The following is a 21302-nucleotide window of genomic DNA, read 5'->3' as shown; positions in this document are numbered from 1 at the left end:
AACATGTCTGACATACTGAAAACAATAATAAAACAATGCACTTCCATACAAAGATCAGGTGACAAGGCACTGATCCTCATATCTACATAATTATGTATCGGAGCTTTACAACAGCATGTGCCCTTTGCATCTTTTCCTTTTACACAATTTACACTGGTCTACCCAAAGGCATGTGAACATCAACAGTTTAAAAGGTTAATTCCTCAATAGTTTGCAATCACAGTACAGCATCAGACATATATTTATATATCCTGTGCACAAAAAGTATTTAGCAGTATAACAGAATCAGTCACTGTCTATGTTATCAGTATTCTGGCATTTTGATCTCACTTTCTTTTCCATTATAAGACACATTAATATCAGACTACAAATATCCATTTTAAATTCTAACTCAAATTTGGGGAATTACCTAGAGATTTTTATTTCTCAATCATTTTCAGATTATCGTCTTTTTTTTCCTTTTCTGCCTGGCATTCAAAGCTGCATTATATATTATACAGTATTTTTGCTTTAGTGGTCACATGCTGTTTTAAAAACAGATTCACAGTAAAGCATAACATGGCTCTGAGTGCATATGTTATTTTGTTTAAAGTTCACTTCATACGGTCTCTAAAAATTACGCTTCATCATTATTTACAGTGGTTTCCCCTAATTTTAAGTTAGACATGGGACAACAAATAAACAAGTGATTTATAGTCCACATTCTAGCATATCACTGGAGTTAACTTCGTTGCATGTACAAAAAAGAACACAGACGGAGGTTATTTGCATTGCCCTGCATTTATCTTGTGTATTGTCACTGAACACGAGAAGATGTGCCAGAGCCACATCATTCACAGGAGCACGGTCAGAAGTCCACACACACATTTAGCTGGACCTGCAAAGGTGTTTGGCACAGAAAGATGATTGGATACACTATTTGTGCTATTTTTGCATGTCCTGGATGGCTTTATTGTAACGTGATGTTATGTTACGCAGTGTTTATGTTGTGCTGTATCTATTGCACTTGGGGTCAGAAAAAATGACTACAGCTACATGCCTGGACCAGCTAAAACCAAGACTCTCAGTCTCCTCTTACTATTTGGTGAATACATTGCATTTGATGAGTATAATTGAGAGTATTCTCACTTAAACAAGGTACAAAAACGAGTGATGCACCAACAGGTTTGAGATCTAACAGCTGAATTGTACATGTCATTTATTGTTTATTAGCGATTGTGGAAGCCAGTTAGTTGTGCAGGAAATCTGAGCAGGAAATGCTGCTGGGGTAGAATCTCTTCAGGGTACAGCAGAATGTCTGCAAAGTTATTTATTATCTAATTTAGATGGTGAGTACTTACATGTTAGCAGACTTTAACCGATGCTGAGGTCGACTTACCACGGTTAATTATTTTAAGATGGACTTTCTTTTTTTACATCAAATTTGAAGGCGATACAAGAAGGGATGACCCAATATTGATACCAGACTCTGTAAGCCACATTGGTGCAAAATAATAATAATAATAATAATAATTTTCACCATCTCACATTAATTTACTCTGAATCAGTAGTGCGAGCCAGGGGTTCATTCATTCATTAGATAAAGTTCTTGGTTACATTTTTGATTTTAAAATAATCAACACCATCTCTCTGAATCTGGGCTGCCGACTTCACGATGAATCACGAAATCACTGACCAAAGTTTTATACGCAACATCCTCAGTGACGAATTTGATGGGGTTTTCTCAGCTTGTCTCAAGTGGCAGTGGGTCTTCTTCTTCTTCCTGGTTGGTGGCATCAGGAAGTTGTTCGCTCCAGTAGTTGACCTGGTCAAAAGTGTCAGCGCACGGCACGTCTGGTTCCTCGTCTCGAGCTAGGACCGGGAAGTCATGGTCAACCATCTCGCACAGACGCCCAAAGCTGAGAGGGAGACACAGAGATGTTTGCAGACTTTAAGCATAATTCAGACATCAAACATCTGTACACACGCGTGTCCACAGTCAGATCACATGGATGTAGATCAAAACAAAACACATAAAATAGCTTACGAGGAAATATTTGTTTTGGCATGCTCCTGAATCAGCTCTCCCTTGGGATTGACAGTGAAAATCCTGTTCAGAGGAACGCCCACCTCCTTATAGGAATAAACGTCCTAAAAAGCCCACATAAACAAACAATCAGCATCACTACCAAAAGTAAGAAGTACCAGCACGATACAGAGAAAGAACATGCTGTTCATGTGCAGCAGGCTCACCGTCGCTCTGTTGCCAAAAGCAGCGTAGAAAGGTTCAGTGTTGGGGTAAAACAGCTGCTTTATGTCTGTGAGACACTCAATCTTAAACTTCTCCGGTTTCTTCTCAATCACCTCCCTGCACAACATGACATAACACATGTTACACCTCCACTGGAAAGACGTTTAAGTTTCCCATGCAGTTGGGTTTTGAAAGGGATTCATTCGGTCAGAGATGAAAAACACTGAGTTAAGTAAAAGCATATATATATATATATATATATGTATATATTCTATTGCTATAAAAACATAATTGTATTAAAGTAACTTTTATTCAATACTGTTAAATATTTTAGGTTGGCACCAGGGTCATATGAATTCTGAGTACTCCAGAGTAGCATTTTTGTAAACGTGGTGTGTATCTGACCTGTGCAAGGCAGAAAAAAGGCTGCTGGGACTGAGCAGCACCGGGCCAATGGGCAGCATGGTACCTCTCTCATTGACCCAGTGCAGGTAGCCTCGGGTCATATCCGCCATGCCGATGGCCCTCGCTGAGCAGTACATGAATTTATATCCATTCCTGTGACAGAGAGAGTCACACAAAGAGAGAGATTATACTTAGCTGTGCACTCCAATTTAAATGAGGAACAATTACAATAATGCCATTACATATATTTCAGTTAAAAAAGTAAACAATGAATTAAACCAGGGGTAGCAACGCATGACACAATTGCAGTAACTCAACGAATGGCACACAAGCAACAACTGTGCAAGAGAGTATTTTGATGTTGACTGCCCTCTCATGCAATTAAAAAAAGGTCTCTTGATATTTAAACGGGTTACCGACCCATGAACTTAAGAAATGATATCATATAATTTAGCCATATTGCCATAGCTTTACAAACTGTAAAGTAGCACTCACTGGCTGACTTTGTGGTAGAGCCGAGCGATACCCTGGTGGGTCCAGTCTTTACCCAGTGTGGGGAGGATGTGACCCAAGGTGTCTGACCTACAGCGTGACACAAGAGAGGCAACATCACCCGATCAATACAGACACACTTAAAGAGACAAACCACCAACACCAAATATTTATGAAGCCTAACATTTACTGGTGAAAAGTTGAACCTGAACGGCCTTCTGTTCGATCCTGGTTTGTGAATCTCCCATTGGCCAATAACAATGAGAGTGTGAATATTTCTATATATTGCTTTCTCTTACCTGGTGATGGTACCGTCTATATCCGAGATGACTATCTTGTCATCCCAGCTCCAAAGATAGATTGTGCCATGGCAACGACAGGTGCCCTGATACTGAGTGGTCACACTGAACACCACATCATTAGGACCTTCCTTCAGCTGCAGGCTTGCCTGTAAAGACACACACGCACCCACACACACACACACACACACACACACACACACAGATTGAAAAAAGAAAGGTAAAAAAGTATTTGATTCAGCGTTAGGCTAATTTTTATCAGGTTTATCAGGTAATAACACAACAATGTCTGGGGTATTCGCCAAAACAATATCTTAGAATTACACCCTTTCATTAAAAATAAAACTTAATGTTGCCAACTATCTTTCATTCCAGTGTTTGCAGTGACAGAGACTGTAATCCATAAAGCCACATGTTTCCATCCATTGCTACCATTTAGTGATTGAGAGACTGGTCCAAGGGGAGATAACACATCCATGCTTGTTATATAAGTAACAGGTAACTTTATCCACATTCTTGATTAATCATAGTGTGGAATATGTAATAAGTCACTACATAACTTCAAAGCTTCCATTAACTGACTTGTCTGCATGTTTTATCCTCATCAGGTCAATAAAACCAGCAGTAATAATATTTACCAGTTGCTCCGAGGTGAGCCGAAGAGTCTTCTTATAGCAGACGCTGCCAGAACTCACAAGGAGCTCAGACTGGCAGGATCCTGATGCCTGATTGGACGATCTGTGGTCCTCATCACTAGAGGATGACTCATCCTTCATCCTGAAAAATCAAAGGCAACCAACATGGCGGAACTTTTAAAAACTGTTGCAAACGGGAGTGTTGAGAGATATGTTGAATTAAAGAGGGAAAAGAAAGAAGAAAGCATACCTGTTTCCTGAGGGCATAGTGAGTGAGCTCTCTGCACTGTCTCCTCCTGCATCTGTCACTGATTCCTGAAGCGCACAAATGTCAAAGATCACAAGTGGTTTAATCAACTGAAACGCTGTTGCATGTGTTGATCTGAGGCCGCCAGTCTTTGCCTCTCTCATTTCTCCAATCTGACACTCTTTACTGTGTAGATAATAAAAACAAAAGACAAATTACAATTTTTTTTTGTAAAAAGCTCATTAATAATGTGTGTATTGCTGAACTTACTGATTTGGAGTCGCTGTTCCGGCTCCTCCATGAGAACCACCAGCGTCCTCCTTTCTTTGGCATCTTCTCCTTCATGATGTTCTCCACTGAGGCCTGGAGACAACCATGCGCATACAACTCAAAACTGACTGAAAATGTAACTCAAAACTGAGAGAAAAAAACTCAAAAACAAAGTGAAGCACAAAACATAGGTAAACCCATAGACAGATGAAAAGACCATTATATGAAAACCACACACAGCTCCAACTAATTCACCAAAATGAAGGCAAATACAGGTGGATTTTCAATGGCACACAAACAAAGAGAAAAGGTTGCAAAATAAAACCTGAAAGGAACTGAAGATTGTGACTGGATCAGTGGGGAAAATGCACCAAGAAACACCACAAGGACGAATAGAGAGACGTGGTTGCCGCTGGTGAAAACTGATGGCAGAAAACAAACAGACGGACAGACGAAGACCAACACTCAAGCAAAGCAAGAAAACTTCATACAGGTTGGGAAGAGCCAAACAGACCAGGGAGGCAGTATGAGAAGAGGCCAAAAGCAGAAAACACGTAACTCAAACACCAACACTTGGTACAGACAAACATTGAATAGATGTCAGGAGACATGTTTAAATAAAATGGAAAGAAATTAGGAGGGGGATAAAGACATGACATTATTAAAGTGTTAGGAAAACAGATTTAAAGCCATATTTCACTGTGGTACAAGACGAGCAGCTTTAATGTGAGCATCCCCATTTTAGTATCCATAACAATGCTGTCAGCTTCGTCCACTGTATCAGTGTAAATAATTAAATATCATTTGTATTGTACAACAATAACTGAAAAGTTAGGACTTTGATTATTATGACGGAAACAAATGTGAACACACATCATCTGGTGGCATTTGCTTTACTCTTTCATGAAATGACATGGACACTGACAACACTGACCGGACACATCTGATTAAGGAGAATTAATAATGATTAATAATTGCAAACTGCTGGGAGTGCACAGGAGGAAGTGATGCAGGAAGTTGGGGAACACTTAAGACACCAAACACCACCCAACAAATTAATGCGAACATAATCAAATTTAAATAGTTCTTTAGAAATTCAAAATAATCATTATATACTGTATAACTTTAGTACAGATATGTTGTAGCCCCAAGTGTTTCATTTTAATACCACAATAAAAAGAAAGAGGACATCACAAACATATAACAACAACATTAAAAAAAAGATTTAAACGGTACTGACAAATGCTCATGGAACAGAAATGACAAATAACGATGTAACTTAGGGGATGCTGTGATCTTTTCCACTGCAACCCATAACAGTAACCCGGCATAACAGTTTTGAACAATTCTTTTTACTCATCTTTACTTGTTTTCAGCCCAGATGGGCGACCACACTTTTATATGATAGATGAAAAATATATAAAAATAGTAGTAGCATATAATAGTGTATAAAAACAATTATGATAACCACTGGTTGAATGTAACTGACTGGGCATAATTATAATTTGAGGCATTTGTAATTTATTTGAGTTGTTCTACGTCATACTCCAGTACTTATATTTCAGAGATAACAATTTTAGTCCATTGCATTTATCTGACAGCTGTAGTGACTAGTAATTTAGCAGATTCTGATTTTTAATATAAAAGATTACAAAAATAAAAGCATTTTATCGATTAAACTACCCAACAGTGTGAAGTACTGCAGCATGAAAATGCTGCTTACACGGTATTGCATCAGTAATAATAATACAGTAATATAATATACTGTATAATACTATAATTCTGTGTCACCTAAATTACATTTAAATGACATTTAGGTGACACAGCTGGGTAATTCCAAGTTAAATAAATATCAGAACTTGCCCCGCCACTGAATCCACACAGTCAACTGGGAACAAAAGAAAGTATGTATTACTGCGGTGGTCTTACCTGTGGCAGTGGTTTCTGATAGACCTGCATGGCCAACATGACAGGAGCCGCCGTGTTCCAGTTGTAGTACCTACAATAGACAACAGAGGGCACTATAAGTGCTTCTTTACACCTTAGTGAGACCTGACAAAGACAGGTATATATATATATCATATATGATTTTATATATATATATATATATATATATATATATATATATATATATATATATATATATCTCAAATAAAAATATATTAAATATGCATCATGGTGCCAGTTTGAATGAGAATCACACTTGGGTACTGAATTAAGTAAAGCAGTACATACTTGCTTCCTATCTTGACCACCAGGTTTGGGTCGTCGATGATAGAAGGGTTTTCAGAGAACTGCTGGTAGGTAATTGCCCTCTCCTGAAAGTGCTCTGTGGGTGGAAACACACACACACGGTACATATTGAGGCAAGAACATACACAGATTGACACAGAGGAAAATCGTTACAATTGAAAAGCACAGTAACCTTGTTTCTTTCCTTCTTGCACATATCTTATCCTACCTCTTGTGATCTCGCTGTTGTCAGTGAGTCCTCCGCACAAAGATATGGAAACATGAGGCAGGTCCCCTGCTTGGTCGGACAAACTGTCGACGCCACTGTCCATCCCACTGCTACCCACTGACTGGGGGGACTGATTAGCGCTGCGCACTCCCATCATCATCATCATCTCGGAGTCCACTCTCATCGAGCTACTGCCTCCGTCACTGAGGAACGAGAGAAACAGATACATCTCTAAAACATATTGTTGTGACAGTGGAGGTCAAATAAACACCAGCCTCAAGGGCCTTAAAGTAACTTAACAGTTTTGAAAAGCAGCAACTTTAATGTTCACATCAGCTAACTACGGTCACCATAATTGTTTAACTGTAATAATTATTATTGCAAGTATTTACAGTAAGTCCCGAACTTAGAATTCATCTGTTCAGACCAAACAAAAACAAACTCTTTCTCTGTTTCCTATTGTTTCTGAATGTAGCACTAGAAGTAGATCAGCATATTTGATAACGTTGATGTAGTTTCATGAATCACTTTCTTTTCTCGTACCCACGTGCACAAATGTAATCATTGTTAGTCACTTTAGACAAAAGCGCCAACTAAATAAATGTAATGTAATATAATGCAGTGATGGTTAACTATAGCCATATATCACACATATTGTAAGTCAAGAACTCCATGGTGGGTAAATTACAGGAAAGCCCTTTGTGTATTTGTAGGTGTGTGTATTTGGATTGAAAATGTTTTGTCCTCATATAAAGGCGTGCACAAACATGTTACGTATGTAAATGATCGTTACTGAACTTTTTTGGGAAGTACAGAGCAGCTACTTCAGGCTCCAGCTGTGTAATGTCGTCCAGGTATATGCCATCAGCACCAAGGTGTTGGCTTCTCTTTTCTGATAAGAGACAATATTACACATCATCAGAAGCAGTAGCATGATAAGGGAGCATATAGACACTTTATGTTCATTAAAGTCTTTTTTGTGTCCCCTTCTCCCTGCCTGCATTACTCCACGCAGCTTTGGCTTCAGACAAAGCAACAATAAAAACATGAAAGCAGTTCTTGCGTCACTATGGATGGCGTAGGCCCAATATAATTACCCAATTCATGCAATCCATATGTTTGCCCCCCTCTCTGTTTTTACAAAGGCATACAAAAACTTCAGGACCTCCTCATAGACAGACTGTTGGTCTCTTTTTTAATAATTGCGTAAAACATGTCTCACTCCATATGCACACTTTTGTTCTTGTATGGTTAATATGGAGCACTTGTACCTTTCCTCTTCGATGGCGAATCCGTTCTTCTAATGGGACTTCCTCTATTCCCACCTTCATCAAGATGATCAAGGAGCATCCTGGGAGACACTGAGCAGGCTGTCAGACCCTCCATCTCTGGACATGATGGCCCAACAATATCCACCTCTCTCACTACAGAAACCAGCAGGTAAAGAATTAATTGGTGCATTAAAACAAGCTCATGAAATTGTAGAGAATACTTTGTCAAAGTCAAAGTCAGCTTTATTTGTCATTTCTTCGATGTGCAAACATACAAAGATCTGAAATTGTGTTTCTCCCCTTGTCCAACATAAAGTGATAAAAGTGATAATAATAATAATGATAATAAAGTGCAAAACAGATAACAACAAAGAACATGTAGACAACATATAAGTTAAGATACTATAAAAACTATGAGACTTTACATGTGTATTTTAGCAGCAATCGGACATGGAGTATTAGCAGCATAATTTAGACATATGTGTCTAAAAGGGGAGTGGGAGAGTGGGGAGAGAGTTCAGCTTCCCGACAGCCTGGTGGATGAAGCTGTTTGACAGTCTTTGCACATCAACATCATATTTCCCTCTCATAAAGCTTCCATGCTCACCTTCAGCCCTGTCCTCAGTGTTAGTGGGCAGTCTCATCATGGCGCCATGTTTGCTTTCTTCCGTGTCCCTGTCCCCGTCATGAGCAGTAGTTTCCCCTGGCTGGGGGGCATAGAGAGTGAAGGAGGGGGGTCCGGTGTCACTGATGGCTCTGAAGTGAGTGCTGGCAGACACTGGGATGGAGAATGCTGTGGCAGGGTCCTGCTTCTGGTGGGAAGTCAAGAAGGACGGCTGAGAGAGAGAGGGAGATAAAATATGTTAATTGTCCATTGGTAACAAAATCCACCTGCCAGTAACTTTAAAGCTCACTAATAAACATATTATATCTCATTTGTTTAATTTGTACAAAAACAACCGCGTATAACGTACATCTTTTTAATTTTTATGTCTGGCGATGTGCCTGACTATTTCCTGGTCAAGAGTAGCTTTCTGGAAGCTCCACTGGCAACTGCTTTTTAAATTATTAATGTTAAACAACGAGCTTTAGAGTTGCGGGTCGGCGGACCGCTGTGCTAACGGTTTCCCGTCTTTACGCTAAGCTTAGCTAACAGGGTTTCCCATTAAATTTCTAACTTTTCCTTTATTAGCAGTGAAATATTTACAATACTAATGTGTAGAACCAATACAACATGCATATGGTTTTGAAATCTGATTACAATAAGTAAGCATGCTGAGGTGCTTTCTGCTGTGTGTGAATACCTGAGCAGCTTGTGGCAGCTCCCCCCACGTCCACAACATTTCAGGGTTGTCTTTGTTCTGAGTAATTAGCTCTGAGTCGCTCTTTGGTGTTGATGACCTAGAATTGTCGGGGCTGCTGGGAAAGTGAGAGATACTTAATTTTATCCATTTATACTCCATATTTTAACAGATAAAGTACCTTCAACATACATAAAAATGCAACAAATAATAGCAGAAAAAATAATAGAAATATACAATGCATATTTAATCATTTTTAAATACTGTAACTGTTTCCTGCAAACGGTGAGCTTTTTTTTCTTCCTGAATGCATTATCTCATTTACAGTATTCAGAGAGGGTAAGATTGTAGGTGTTACCTAACAGGGGTGGAGAAGTGGGAAGTCTTCTGAGGACAAGAGATAGACAGACCACAGGGTGGAGCGATTGAGAGAGAGTCCTTAATCATGTGACTACAGAAAGATAACAAGAAAACACAAGCAGAGAATGAAGATGAAGAGACAGAAAGAGAGAGGGAGAGACAGTGAATCATGATTACTACAAAATACACAACTCAAAATATATTAAAAATGCTTTGTACAATATGACCAGAGCTGAATGGAGGATATGAAGACAATTTTATCATAAAGTGTGTATCTCGATGTGATTCTTGTCAAAGTAATACCTCTGTGAGCGGATCCAATCCGGGCTGTGGTGTGTGTGCGCGTTGGCTGTAGGCCCCTGATCTCCATACACAGGTCTGAACACACACACACACATATACATATGCAGGGAGATATCACTTATATGCATACACACATTACTTCACGGCCTGTGCACACACCATACAATATAAATGCATGGTGTCTCAGCAAGTCCAAATAAAGTAAAACAAGTGGTTTTGTTTAATGACCCGAAAGAACAGTTTGTTTATCTCATCCTTACTTGGAAAACTAGTTTTGCGGTCTGTTTGACTGTAACCACACATAGTACAGTATTTAGCCTTGCCTTAAGGAAGACACACATTCTTTCATGTCTTTAAAAGTTTGGGGAATCTTCCAATTTTAACATGTGGTTGACTTCCTAAAGAAAAAGGTAATTATAACATGACTGCTTGTACAAATTCCAAGGCATCAATCTAATAACTGTTATAGATATTTGGGTCTGGCCTCGAGGCGTCTCCCTTCCAGCCCACAGAGCCACACTGCTATAAATGAACAAATTACAATGTGAACATTAACAGAATGTCCTCAGGTATTTTTTTATTTTTTTATTCCTGTTTTTCCGATTCATGCGGTGCAGATGCACATGCCGTTGCACGCACACACACACATACACACACACACACACACACACACACACACACACACACCAACAACAACAACATACCAACAAAAAGACATGGGGGAAAGACCTTTTCAAACTCTTAATGGTCACAAAGATTTACAACAGACAGCAACTGTTGGCTCAAAGGTACCAGGTGCACCAAGGTAGTTTTTAGTTTTATGTCAATCAGTAAAACTTAAACTGTCAATCAAACAATTTGTCACTCATACACACCGGTTGTCACCCTCTCTGTCCTCATCCGAACTCAAGTCAATAGTAAACATATCCTGGTCCTCCGAGAACTCTTCCCCGCTCTCCTCTCTCCTCCCTCCTCCTCCGCCGCCTGCCTCTGGTCGGGTCTTCCTCCTTCTCTTTTTCCTCTTCTTGATCATCCCGCCATCACTTTGCTGCGGTCCTAGGCTCTGGACAGGAAGTGAGCTGTTGGGGATGATGTCTACGTGATGTTATAGAGTGACACGAAAACTGTCAAAAAAAGCCCAGACACAAATTCCCAAATGTATTTTTTCAACAGGGCCTACCATAATGCCGAGAACTGCGCCTGCCTAACTGGGACTCCATCAACTCCGCCCCCGTTGATATGATGGGTGACGTTGCTAGGTAGGACGGAACGATTTCCTGTCAACATGGAAATTTACATTATCATACAAGGTCATTGATATGATTAACTTCCTAAACAAACTGAAATTAAGCATATTTGATGTAAAATAGTGGACATTTGGAATGGAATCATGTGGGAACGAGTACAAAGATAAAGTGGAGTAAACTTATAACAACAAAAGTAAACATACTGGTGCTGCTGGTGGAAAAGAGATGGATGTCTCAAACAAAATTGTATTTGCAATGTATTTGTAATATCCACATCGTTGAGATAGATATGACCATATGATATGCATATGTGTATGTGGGAAAACACTTATGCATATCATATTTTTACACAATCTGTGAAGATTGAGCTCAAATTAGTGAAATCACACAGATTCACAGTCTCACCACAACCTGACATAAAGGGACAGAAAGAGAGAGAGAGAGAGAGAGAGAGACAGATAAAGAGATGATCCAAACAGTGCAGACTGGCACATGCCTCGCAGTGCACGTGTCGTGACGCGGTCCAGGGCACAGTTCACCTGCTAAGAGCATTCACTTAAATATTTTTGGATACTTTGTTCTCAATCTTTAACTAACTTAGTAAGATAACTCTTCCTTTCAAAACTAGACATGTTATTTCTATTAATATGGTTTTCTGCATAAAACATGAATCTACCTGCATCGAGGGAATAATGTGACATGTATGATGAATTCTATCATTTCGGACAAATCCACGTCACCCATGAAGCAGAGCAGCAATACAGTGTTTGTTAATAGATGACATGGTGTAATAACTTTATTTATTATTATTATTATTATTATTAGAGAACCACAGTGAGGGAGGAGTGAGAGAAGAGGCACAGAAGATTTGGCTGGATGCCAAATAGTTCCTTAAAAATGTTGTTGATCTTTTTCCATTCAAAACGGTGAGACAAGAACTGTGAGAGACAGACAGAGCAAAAACACTGATGGAAGATAAATCTTTTGATAATGAAATCGACCACTAGACATTCCTCAAGCTGCCATATCTGACCGCTTTTCATCTGGTGAATGTTTATCTGTGTTTTAGTCCTATTCAGTAAAGTTTCTATCGCAAGTGCTGTCTGCCCAGCATGAGTGCAGTCCGTTTGCAACCGACGATAGGGAGGTGAATTTGGCAGAGCTATAAATAGATTTTTGGTAGTTTTCCAGTCTGAGGAAGAAAAGTTAGGCCGAGGAGGCTAAAGGGAATTATTAAATAATTCTCAGTGTTTGTTTGAATTTGAAAAAGTGTTGAAGGCATTCAATTAACATACTTTATTTTCCCATCCATTGAGGACTGAGGCATTACAACCTATTCTTGCAGGACACACAGAAAAGAGCACCCATGGGACGACTGTTGGAGAAATACTCCCAATCTTTGACAGAGACAGTAAATCGGGTAAGCTGAATTAGAGCAATGTGATTCCTCAGATTAGGAATTAGATTTTCTCAGATAACAAAATATTCCTTTTAATTCCTAACTGTGAAACATAGCCAACTCTAATCATGCTCACCACTGATTCTTGTTTCCTTCACAACATGCCCCTGACCCTCCAACTTCCCGTGAATCCTCGCCGACCATTTTACAGTCAGCTGTCAACACAAAACTAAAGGTTCCCAGGTCAGATTAGTTTCTAAAGTATTTCTATTTTATCATTTCTGTTCATCCACAACTAAGATAGCATTCACATTGAAGAATGAAGTGATGAATGAGTTACTGCGTGTGTTTTCTGTGTGCATACTTCATAGTATAGTGCAGATCACATGATGAAATAAATAAATAAATATCCACAGTGGCTCCTGAGCTTCTATTGACAGTGCATAGGAAACAGCATATAACAAGATGCAGCTCAGCTGTTGTCTGATAGGAAAGATAGTGCCACAAGGAGACGTGTTGCTCCCTCTTGTTCTTCATCTTATATTTCAGCTGATATGATATTTTCTATGTGTTTTCTGTCTTCTCTTGCTGTCTCTTCCATCCCTACACGTCCTCCCTGGTCCTTACACTTTGTAATGTTATTAATGTTTGCTTGTCTCACTGTACTGCGTGTCTCGAAGAGAGAATGGCGTTGGTGCTCTAAACCTGCACTTTCTCTGCAGGGTTTTAATGGATCAGGCGTATTTGTCTTTGGAATACGTTAAAGCATGCACCTTGTGGCATCTTGATGAATTAAATGATTAGTGCTGCAAAGCAGTATAAATTACTCTATAAACTTTCAAACCGGCTCAATTATGCTGCCTCTGGGCTTGTCTGACCTGTAAAACTATAGAGATCTGAACCTCATAATTACAACGACATGTATTTGCAGGTTCAGCAATAAGTGGTGAAATCAGAATTACCACAATGCAAGTGGGCAAGCATTGAATGTATTCTCTATGAGGACCAATCCATTTCAGGCAATTTTAAATTGTAGCTCCACCTACATTTCAAAGACATGTTCCGTCCTATATTTGTTTGTGTTAGCTGACTCCGAGTAATGACTCTGAGTCAATTATTACTCACCATTGTGTTCTCAGTCTCTTCAACGAAGAAGGCCTCTCCATTCTCTCCCAACTTCATGTGCAAACTTGCTGGCTCTCCATTAATTTCTATGTCCACCTGCAGGAGAGAATAATACTCCTTAAAATGAGCATACTTTAAACCTCAATGACAAAACAATTGTGTGTACTGTCACCCACTTTTACTGTACTGTAATGCAGCATAGTAATGTATTACTGTTTGATTTTCAGCAAGTACAATATGGTTTCTGACCTGCTGAAATCCATTACTGTGTTACACATAAAATGTCATGTGCAACGCGTAAATTTGTCATGAATAAGTATATCAACACATTTGAATGCCGAGCTTTCACTTTTGTTATTTGCCTTTTTTATTTTATGCTGTTGTGTACATTGGACATGCAGATGCAAGAGAAAAGAATGTGAGTGAAAGTGTGAGGGAGGCAGCACACTATAATCTCACCACTTTTTCACGAGACCGCAGCACACCCATCTTGCCGAAGCGCACGTGGAAGGGGGAGCACTGCAGGGAGCCATCGGGCTGCTGCACCACGATGACATCTATACATCCAGACAGTGTTGCAGGGTTGAGTCCTCTGTAAAGCTCCTTGACCTGCACAAAGACCTGGCCCGCCAACTGACCCACATAGTTCATGGTCTGAAACTGGAGACACACAGGGAAGGAAAGAGGGAAAGAGAGAGTTTTGGTTGATTACTTTCCCTCAGAGAATGTCCATTAAATTAGGTTGTATCTACATTTGCATAGCAACACACACTCAGGCAGGACAAATCAGCTTCAATGGACCTATCCACTGTCGGGGATCAAACTCATAACAGATGAGGTGTTTTTTGTGAGGCCTTCCTGGCACATTAAAATACATTATTGATCCGATGACTGCCCACACACACCGGCCAACCTTGCAGTCTTTGCTGAAGCCATAAGAAATGACAGTATTCTTGTGGCGTTGCTAAGCGTGGTGTTGTGATTGGTATGTGGGTGCATGGGAATACATTGAGCTTTTCCTGAGAAATAAAAAGAAGATGGTTTGTATATTTTTGTAATGCAAATACACTCGATCTGGGACAAGAGTAAGCATGTGGGGCTGTGCCAGTCCCTCTGATCCACAGCCTCTAATGCTCTCTGTCTAGAATGCCAAACATGGCCCTGGAGAGAGACACCGACTGGGAAATGCTTTCACTGGGCTGCAAGATGGGTGGTTGTTGATTTGGTGATCAGAGAGAGAGAATAGTAATATAAAATACAGTGATGAAGAAATATATGCAATTATTTACAATGTATATGTTGGACTACATTTTACACCAGCCAATGGTCCCATGGGAGCAACTGCAGTTATGACATCAATAAGAGTTTGTGGGTTCTCTTCCTTTTTTTGTGTACATTGCAAAATATCTAAAACCACTTTCAACTGTTGTGCAATGCAACATAATCAATGTTGTGCCTGATCATGCCACATTAATTATTTAGCAAACTGCCAGCCATGAGTGTTACAGAAGCTTTCAAACAAGGGTGAAAGCATTACTAATGTGACACATCATAATGTGCTCAATGAGTTGGCTGGAACACATTCAAAGGAAAAGGAAACAACACACTAAGAAGAAAGAATGAAAAGTGAGGGCATGAAGATTTGGAAAGAAAGTAGGAGGAGACAGATAAAAAGGCAGAAAGAGAGGATGAAAAGATACAAAGATGAGAAAAAGAGTGAAATTCTGAAGGAAAGGGGAAGGAGGAGCACTCTGGACAAATGGGAAGTTAGTAGATGTTTAAAAAATGAATTGGAGGGGGGGATAAACCTAAAGCTTAACAGCACTGTCTTATCTCCATAGAAAAACGGTGCCTTCAAATCTCCACCTGCCAACCTTTTGTCCTGACTCAGATACTGGTCTCAGATACACACACACACACACACAAACACACACACACACACACACACACACATTGCACATAGGAGACAGATGGCTCTCTATTTTGGCAGACCATGTGAGAACTTTAGAAGGACAAAAATTATTGTTAAGAACGGTGAATTACTGTTAATCTCAGAATGGGACTCTTCTGCACTAAAGACGCAACATTATTGCCACTTAATCTCAACATCAGACTTGTTCAGACTCGCTCGCTACAGATACAACACACTACAACACGGTTATTAAACCAATGAATACACTGTGTCCAGACTTGGTACCTCTGCTTACATCACATCAAAGTATATTTAAAGATGTATTTACGGTTTACAAAAATATCAATCAATCACAGATACTTAAAATAAAACATCAGTTAAGTGATATCTAGCTGTGCAAATAGCTTTGCTTTTCTTTCATGTTCTACAGTACAATATATCGTATAAAGTAGCTCCAAATAAATTGTTCACACTGAGGTCTGTGGATTATCCACCGTAACCAAGACACTGTTGTTGGAATATAAAATGTTTTTCCAATGCTACGAATGAAAAAGTACCTGCATGGTTAAAAATACCACAGCAGTGAAAATATGCATGTTTGCTGTTTTGCCATTTGGATGCATTGACCCTGTAATCTCTAAGACGTATTGCTCAAGAACTAGGAGTGGGACTTTTTGACAATGCTTACATAATTGTTTGACCCCTTGGTCTTCATTTTATTTGTCTCACGAACACACACATGCACCTGCACTCATTCATGTGCATGCCATAGATCTGATATCCCTGTCAACATAGACCACGTGCAAACAGATGGGACCATTGATGCGCACGCACGCGCACGCACGCACACACACACACACACACACACACGCACACACACACACACACACGCGCGCACACACACACACACACACACACACACACACACACACACACAGCAAAAGCCTTGCCTAGTCGTCCAGCCAATCACAATGCTTCTCCATTATGTAATAGCCAACCACGAGAGAACGCATACATTCAATGCAATGCCGTTTCAGTATCGTACTACACCAGGAAAGGAACCGTGTCACTGCTGCTACTTCCGAGGCGAGTGAGCAACAACACTCAAACCCCACAGAAACTTCTTTATTAAAAGTGAGTCAATGTCACAGGCGGTGGGATCCTCACATGTGAACAGAGAGGCGGACAGAGGTCACAGGACTTACAGACAGATGACGTGAACATGTATCCAATTACATCAATTAAATGCGACTGGAGCAGCAGTCTGACACTTTGGGATTACTGACACAACCAAATGTCTTCAAGGGCAATCGAAGATCCTTTTTTTTCTTCTTTTTTTCTAATTACGTCTGACCATATCGTCTTTAAATAGGCAATTTAAATAGAAGGACATGTGTTTTTGCCTCCGTTGAAGCTGAATAATGAACGCATAGACATGCGGTTGTGATTGTAGTATCACGTGTGGCCTGTGAGGCGACATGTAAACAAGCTGCACACGGGGTGAGGCTCTGCAGTCTGCACAGGAGCTTCATTCAAACAGCGGCACGTTCATTTACGGACAACCGGCGTTATACCAAATACTGAATACATATGCTATTACGATGTGTAATAGTTAATTAACGTCCGGTTACTGTGCAATCGAGCAATCCTATACTTACATAAATTATTGATTTCGCTATTCGCTCCGAAATCTTTCCGCCATCCAAACGTTGCAGCAACACGTCCTCTGCAGCGTGAGTCCGTCACGTGTCCGTCTCCAGATCAAACATTGTCTGTAACGCTTTGCCGACACCTCATCCTGACATCTCTGCTCGAGGCTGCTTCGCTATTTAAGCCGTTGTTCAAATATTCCTCCCACCGGCCACTGGACTACAAATACAGAGCGATCTGGTTGGCTGAGGCGGCAATGACGTCACATCATGTTGACTGAACATGTCCCTATTAAAATCAATTAGATGCCTTTATTTTATTAAGGCTCAACTATGATTGTATGTGATGTTATACTATTTATGTTTTTCCTCTTCCTTGGGGGCTATTGTTTTAACTTATGTGAGGTCAGTTTTCTAATCTGGTTTTATAAAGGATTTACAGGTTGCAATTATATCATAAATCCATTTTACAGACTACGGTTGGGTTGCCATGTTGTGGCTGGGTTCATTCCTCACCCAGCATGACACCTGATTTTGGAATCAGGTGTCATGCTGACACCTGAGCTTGAACTAATCAGGAAGACCTCTCTGGTGGAATATTTGACCTTTGACTTCCTGGGAAAGAGCTGCAGGACATTTGGACCAACATTTACGTCTCAACAACATTAACACTTGCAGACCTGAACCATTAAGCCCCTTTTATTAATTATATATTATCCAGTTTTTTTAAGTGATTCTGTGACTTGATTCTATGAAATCTTTCACAGGGATGACAACTTTACCGCTGTGATGCTAAAGTTTGATTAAATCATTACATTCCTCCCATGTTAATGCTTTTAAATTACATTGTCTCTCATCAGAAGAGTAAACAACATGTGCACCCATGTTTATAAAACATATACAACAATCTTAGATGCCACAGAGTAGAGCAGTAAATGTTTGGGCATATTTCTTAATGTACAATTGAGAGAAGAGCAACAGTAACACATATTGTGTTCTTATTATAAAGCAATACAAGTCTAGTATGTGAAGCAGAGAAGACCAGAATAGCGCTGACATTCACAAGACTTGAAGGCATCTGTAGTTGTGCAACGTACCGAATGTGTCTCAGTTTTCCAAATGTAAATGTACCCGGCTGCCCTGACACATTGAGGCCAGACTAACACATTGCTCATTATTCTTAGTATGTTTTGATTCCCAAATAGCAGGTTTACTTTAAGCAAATTAAGAATGTTAAGCTCAAGCGTTTTTTAAGTAAATGTAGCAAGTCATTAAACGTTTACTTCATCTCTGCAACTGCAACATTCTACCCTATCTTTGTGGAGTACGATGCTTTCAGGAAGCTCCAGTTTGGCCACAACTGAAGGGAATAGTTCAACATCTTGGGAAATACACTTGTTTGCTTTCTAGCTGATGCTGTTAGATGAGAATATTGATACCACACGGAAATGAGAGTGATGTCCATCATCTCATCTAACTCTCAGCGAGAAAGCTCAAACTATCAAACTATTCCAAAGAGAGGAAAATATCACAGTGATTTGATACATATTGACCTCTACTGACGCAAAGTTACAAGGTTTTTATTTGTCATTGTACAACAGGTTTACAGAACAATATTTTGATTGTAGTCCCAATTTGCTACATATGATAGACAGAAATCCCCAAACTATATTATTTATGGAGGGTGGAGGATGAATTTAGGAGCCTCACAGCCAGAGGAAAGAAGCTGTTTTGAAGTCTGGTGGTTCGGCACTGATACTGTCTCTTTCCAGACGGCAGCAGGGGGAACAGGTTGTGTCCGGGGTGGTTATTGTCTTTAAATATCCCCGTAGCTCTTTGCAGGCTTCTCACAGAGGCTCAGTTGATGGGTGCCAATGATCTGGTGGGCGGTTTTAATCACCCGCTGTAGAGCCCTCCTGTCCTGGGCCGTGCACATCCCATGCCAGTTTGTAAAGTTTCCAGTCTGGATGCTTTCTCTTGCTCCTCTGTAAAAGTTGATAAGAACTTTGCACAAGGATTTTGCCTTCTTAAGTTTCACTAAGAAATACAGCCGTTCATGAGCTTTCATCAGCAGGATGGAGATATGTGAGGACCATGTCAGGTTGTTTGTGACGCTTATTCCCAGGAACTTAAAGCCGCTAACTTGCTCCAACTCAGCTCCATCATCTTTTTCATATAATCAACAATCAGCTCCTTGGTTTTACTGACGTTGAGCAGTGGGTTGTTCTCTTGTTTGGGGTAGCAGTCGTGGGTGTAGAGCGTAAACAGGAGGGGGCTGAGCACACAGCCCTGGGGGGCTCCGCTGTTCAAAATTAGAATGGCTGCCAATCCGAACTGCCTGCGGTCTGTTTGTGAGGAAGTCCAATAACCAGTTGCACAGTGAGGTAGTTTACCAATCAGTTTCATGGGGAGATTGTGTTGAAGGCTGAGCAAAAATCAACAAACAACAGAGAAGTGGTGAGCGCCATGGGCTGATGGTCATTTAGACTGGACACTGTAGACTTTTTAGGTACAGGAACAATGGCGGCTGTCTCCTGGGACAGTGATATGTTGACAATGTCAGTGATGACATCAGTCACATGTTCTTGACAGCATACTCTTTGTTGAGGAGATCAAAGTGAGAATAAAAGGTGTTCAACTCATCTGGCAACGTGACCTCACACATGATGGTGGTGCTCCCACTTTTATAGCCTGTGACATTTTGGATCGTCTGCCACACATCTTCAATGTTCTTGGGGTTGCGGTTTCTTACCAGTCTCTCTTGACCCCCTTTTGCCTCCTTGATACCAGCAAGGAGATAGAATGAAATAATATGTTGTGTGTATGTGCTGTATAGCCTATAGCCTTTTTTCTCAGTCGGTAGGGAAGTTGGCGTATTATGCTGACGGATTAGACATGTGTGGGTTTGAGACAAGGAGAAGCCTGAGAAGCATTTTGCCAGAGGACTCCTGGCATAATGTGCATGTACATATTTTAATATGCCCGTGACAAAAATAGAAGAAGGCTGCACACTGAAACTGATTAAGGGACTGTAATTGTAAACGAATAGAGACAAATGTGTGTCAGACGCAGAGAGAGAAGTTGACTTGCAGCAGAGCATGATGACAATAGATCAATCAGAAATACCAGAGCAAAATCAATAATGGAATCATTTCTACACTTTCAGTTTGCTTGCTTAGATCTGCTCAAATAGGTATGAAAATGTTCACTCACATTCAACAGCGATGATGCTGCAAGACCAAAATATGCTCCTGAGAATAATCTGAGCAGGAAAGTCAGTCGTCAGTGTTTTTCTGCTATTTAAAGGTTTAATGCATGAGTGCAAATCAAAATTCCTACAGGAAAACAATTAAATTAATGTTAGAAAGATTGTTGCTGCACAAACAGACACAACCGATTCAGTTCCACTGGACACATTTCAACTGTTATTATAGGTTGCTGACTTCTGTAATCAGATTTTAGGACGATTATGTAAGGTGCTATTCTTGACCTGAGAGTCAAGTCTTTTCTGTTGTTGTTGATGTTTCCCAATTATTCTGAGAACTAGCCCCCCCCCCCTCCCCCCTCCCCCCTCTCATTCAACACTCAACATAGTGTAATACAAAACGTTCACACACAGTTCACGGTTACTTGCTCAACTTGTGAGCATTAAAAGAGAAGTAGTTGGAATGTCTTTCCAGGAATTTGAGAGAATGG

At 40.1% G+C, this 21302-nt stretch overlaps 1 protein-coding gene across 3 annotated transcripts; it reads right to left on the bottom strand.

Annotated features, from left to right (window-relative positions):
• Nucleotides 1–761: 761 nt before the first annotated feature.
• On the bottom strand, nt 762–17778 carry lpin1 (lipin 1). 3 transcript variants are annotated; one of them, XM_034528162.1, is made up of 23 exons: nt 17616–17778; nt 14505–14705; nt 14046–14141; nt 11455–11551; nt 11150–11369; nt 10275–10349; nt 9970–10062; nt 9615–9729; nt 8918–9146; nt 8311–8463; nt 7838–7931; nt 7040–7242; nt 6814–6907; nt 6508–6577; nt 4579–4671; nt 4312–4376; nt 4065–4203; nt 3427–3575; nt 3131–3217; nt 2636–2788; nt 2233–2347; nt 2027–2130; nt 762–1898 (listed from the first exon to the last, which is right to left on the bottom strand). In XM_034528162.1, exons 2-23 carry the CDS (start codon nt 14694–14696, stop codon nt 1724–1726), a joined length of 2811 nt encoding a protein of 936 aa, XP_034384053.1. In that variant the 5' UTR covers nt 14697–14705; nt 17616–17778; the 3' UTR covers nt 762–1723. The 3 variants fall into 3 exon arrangements, with proteins under 3 accessions (XP_034384053.1, XP_034384061.1, XP_034384069.1); XM_034528170.1 differs by having other exon boundaries at nt 9615–9726; XM_034528178.1 differs by lacking the exons at nt 14046–14141; nt 14505–14705; nt 17616–17778 and having other exon boundaries at nt 11150–11337; nt 11455–11536.
• Nucleotides 17779–21302: the final 3524 nt, after the last annotated feature.

This window comes from Cyclopterus lumpus, chromosome 3 (assembly GCF_009769545.1).
Source record: "Cyclopterus lumpus isolate fCycLum1 chromosome 3, fCycLum1.pri, whole genome shotgun sequence".
In the NCBI taxonomy this organism is placed as follows: Eukaryota; Metazoa; Chordata; class Actinopteri; order Perciformes; family Cyclopteridae; genus Cyclopterus; species Cyclopterus lumpus.
Note: the sequence above shows the minus strand (reverse complement) of the source record. Positions and strands in the feature narration are given on the sequence as shown.

Bases quoted from the DNA above. Each gene is read 5' to 3' on its own strand.
- lpin1 (XM_034528162.1), bottom strand. From the start codon at position 14,696: ATGAACTATGTGGGTCAGTTGGCGGGCCAGGTCTTTGTGCAGGTCAAG. The intron at 9,730-9,969 runs GTAACACCTACA...TCACTTTCCCAG, and splicing joins CACTTCTCCACCCCTGTTAG to CAGCCCCGACAATTCTAGGT. The intron at 4,377-4,578 runs GTAAGTTCAGCA...TGTGCGCTTCAG, and splicing joins GGAACAGCGACTCCAAATCA to GAATCAGTGACAGATGCAGG.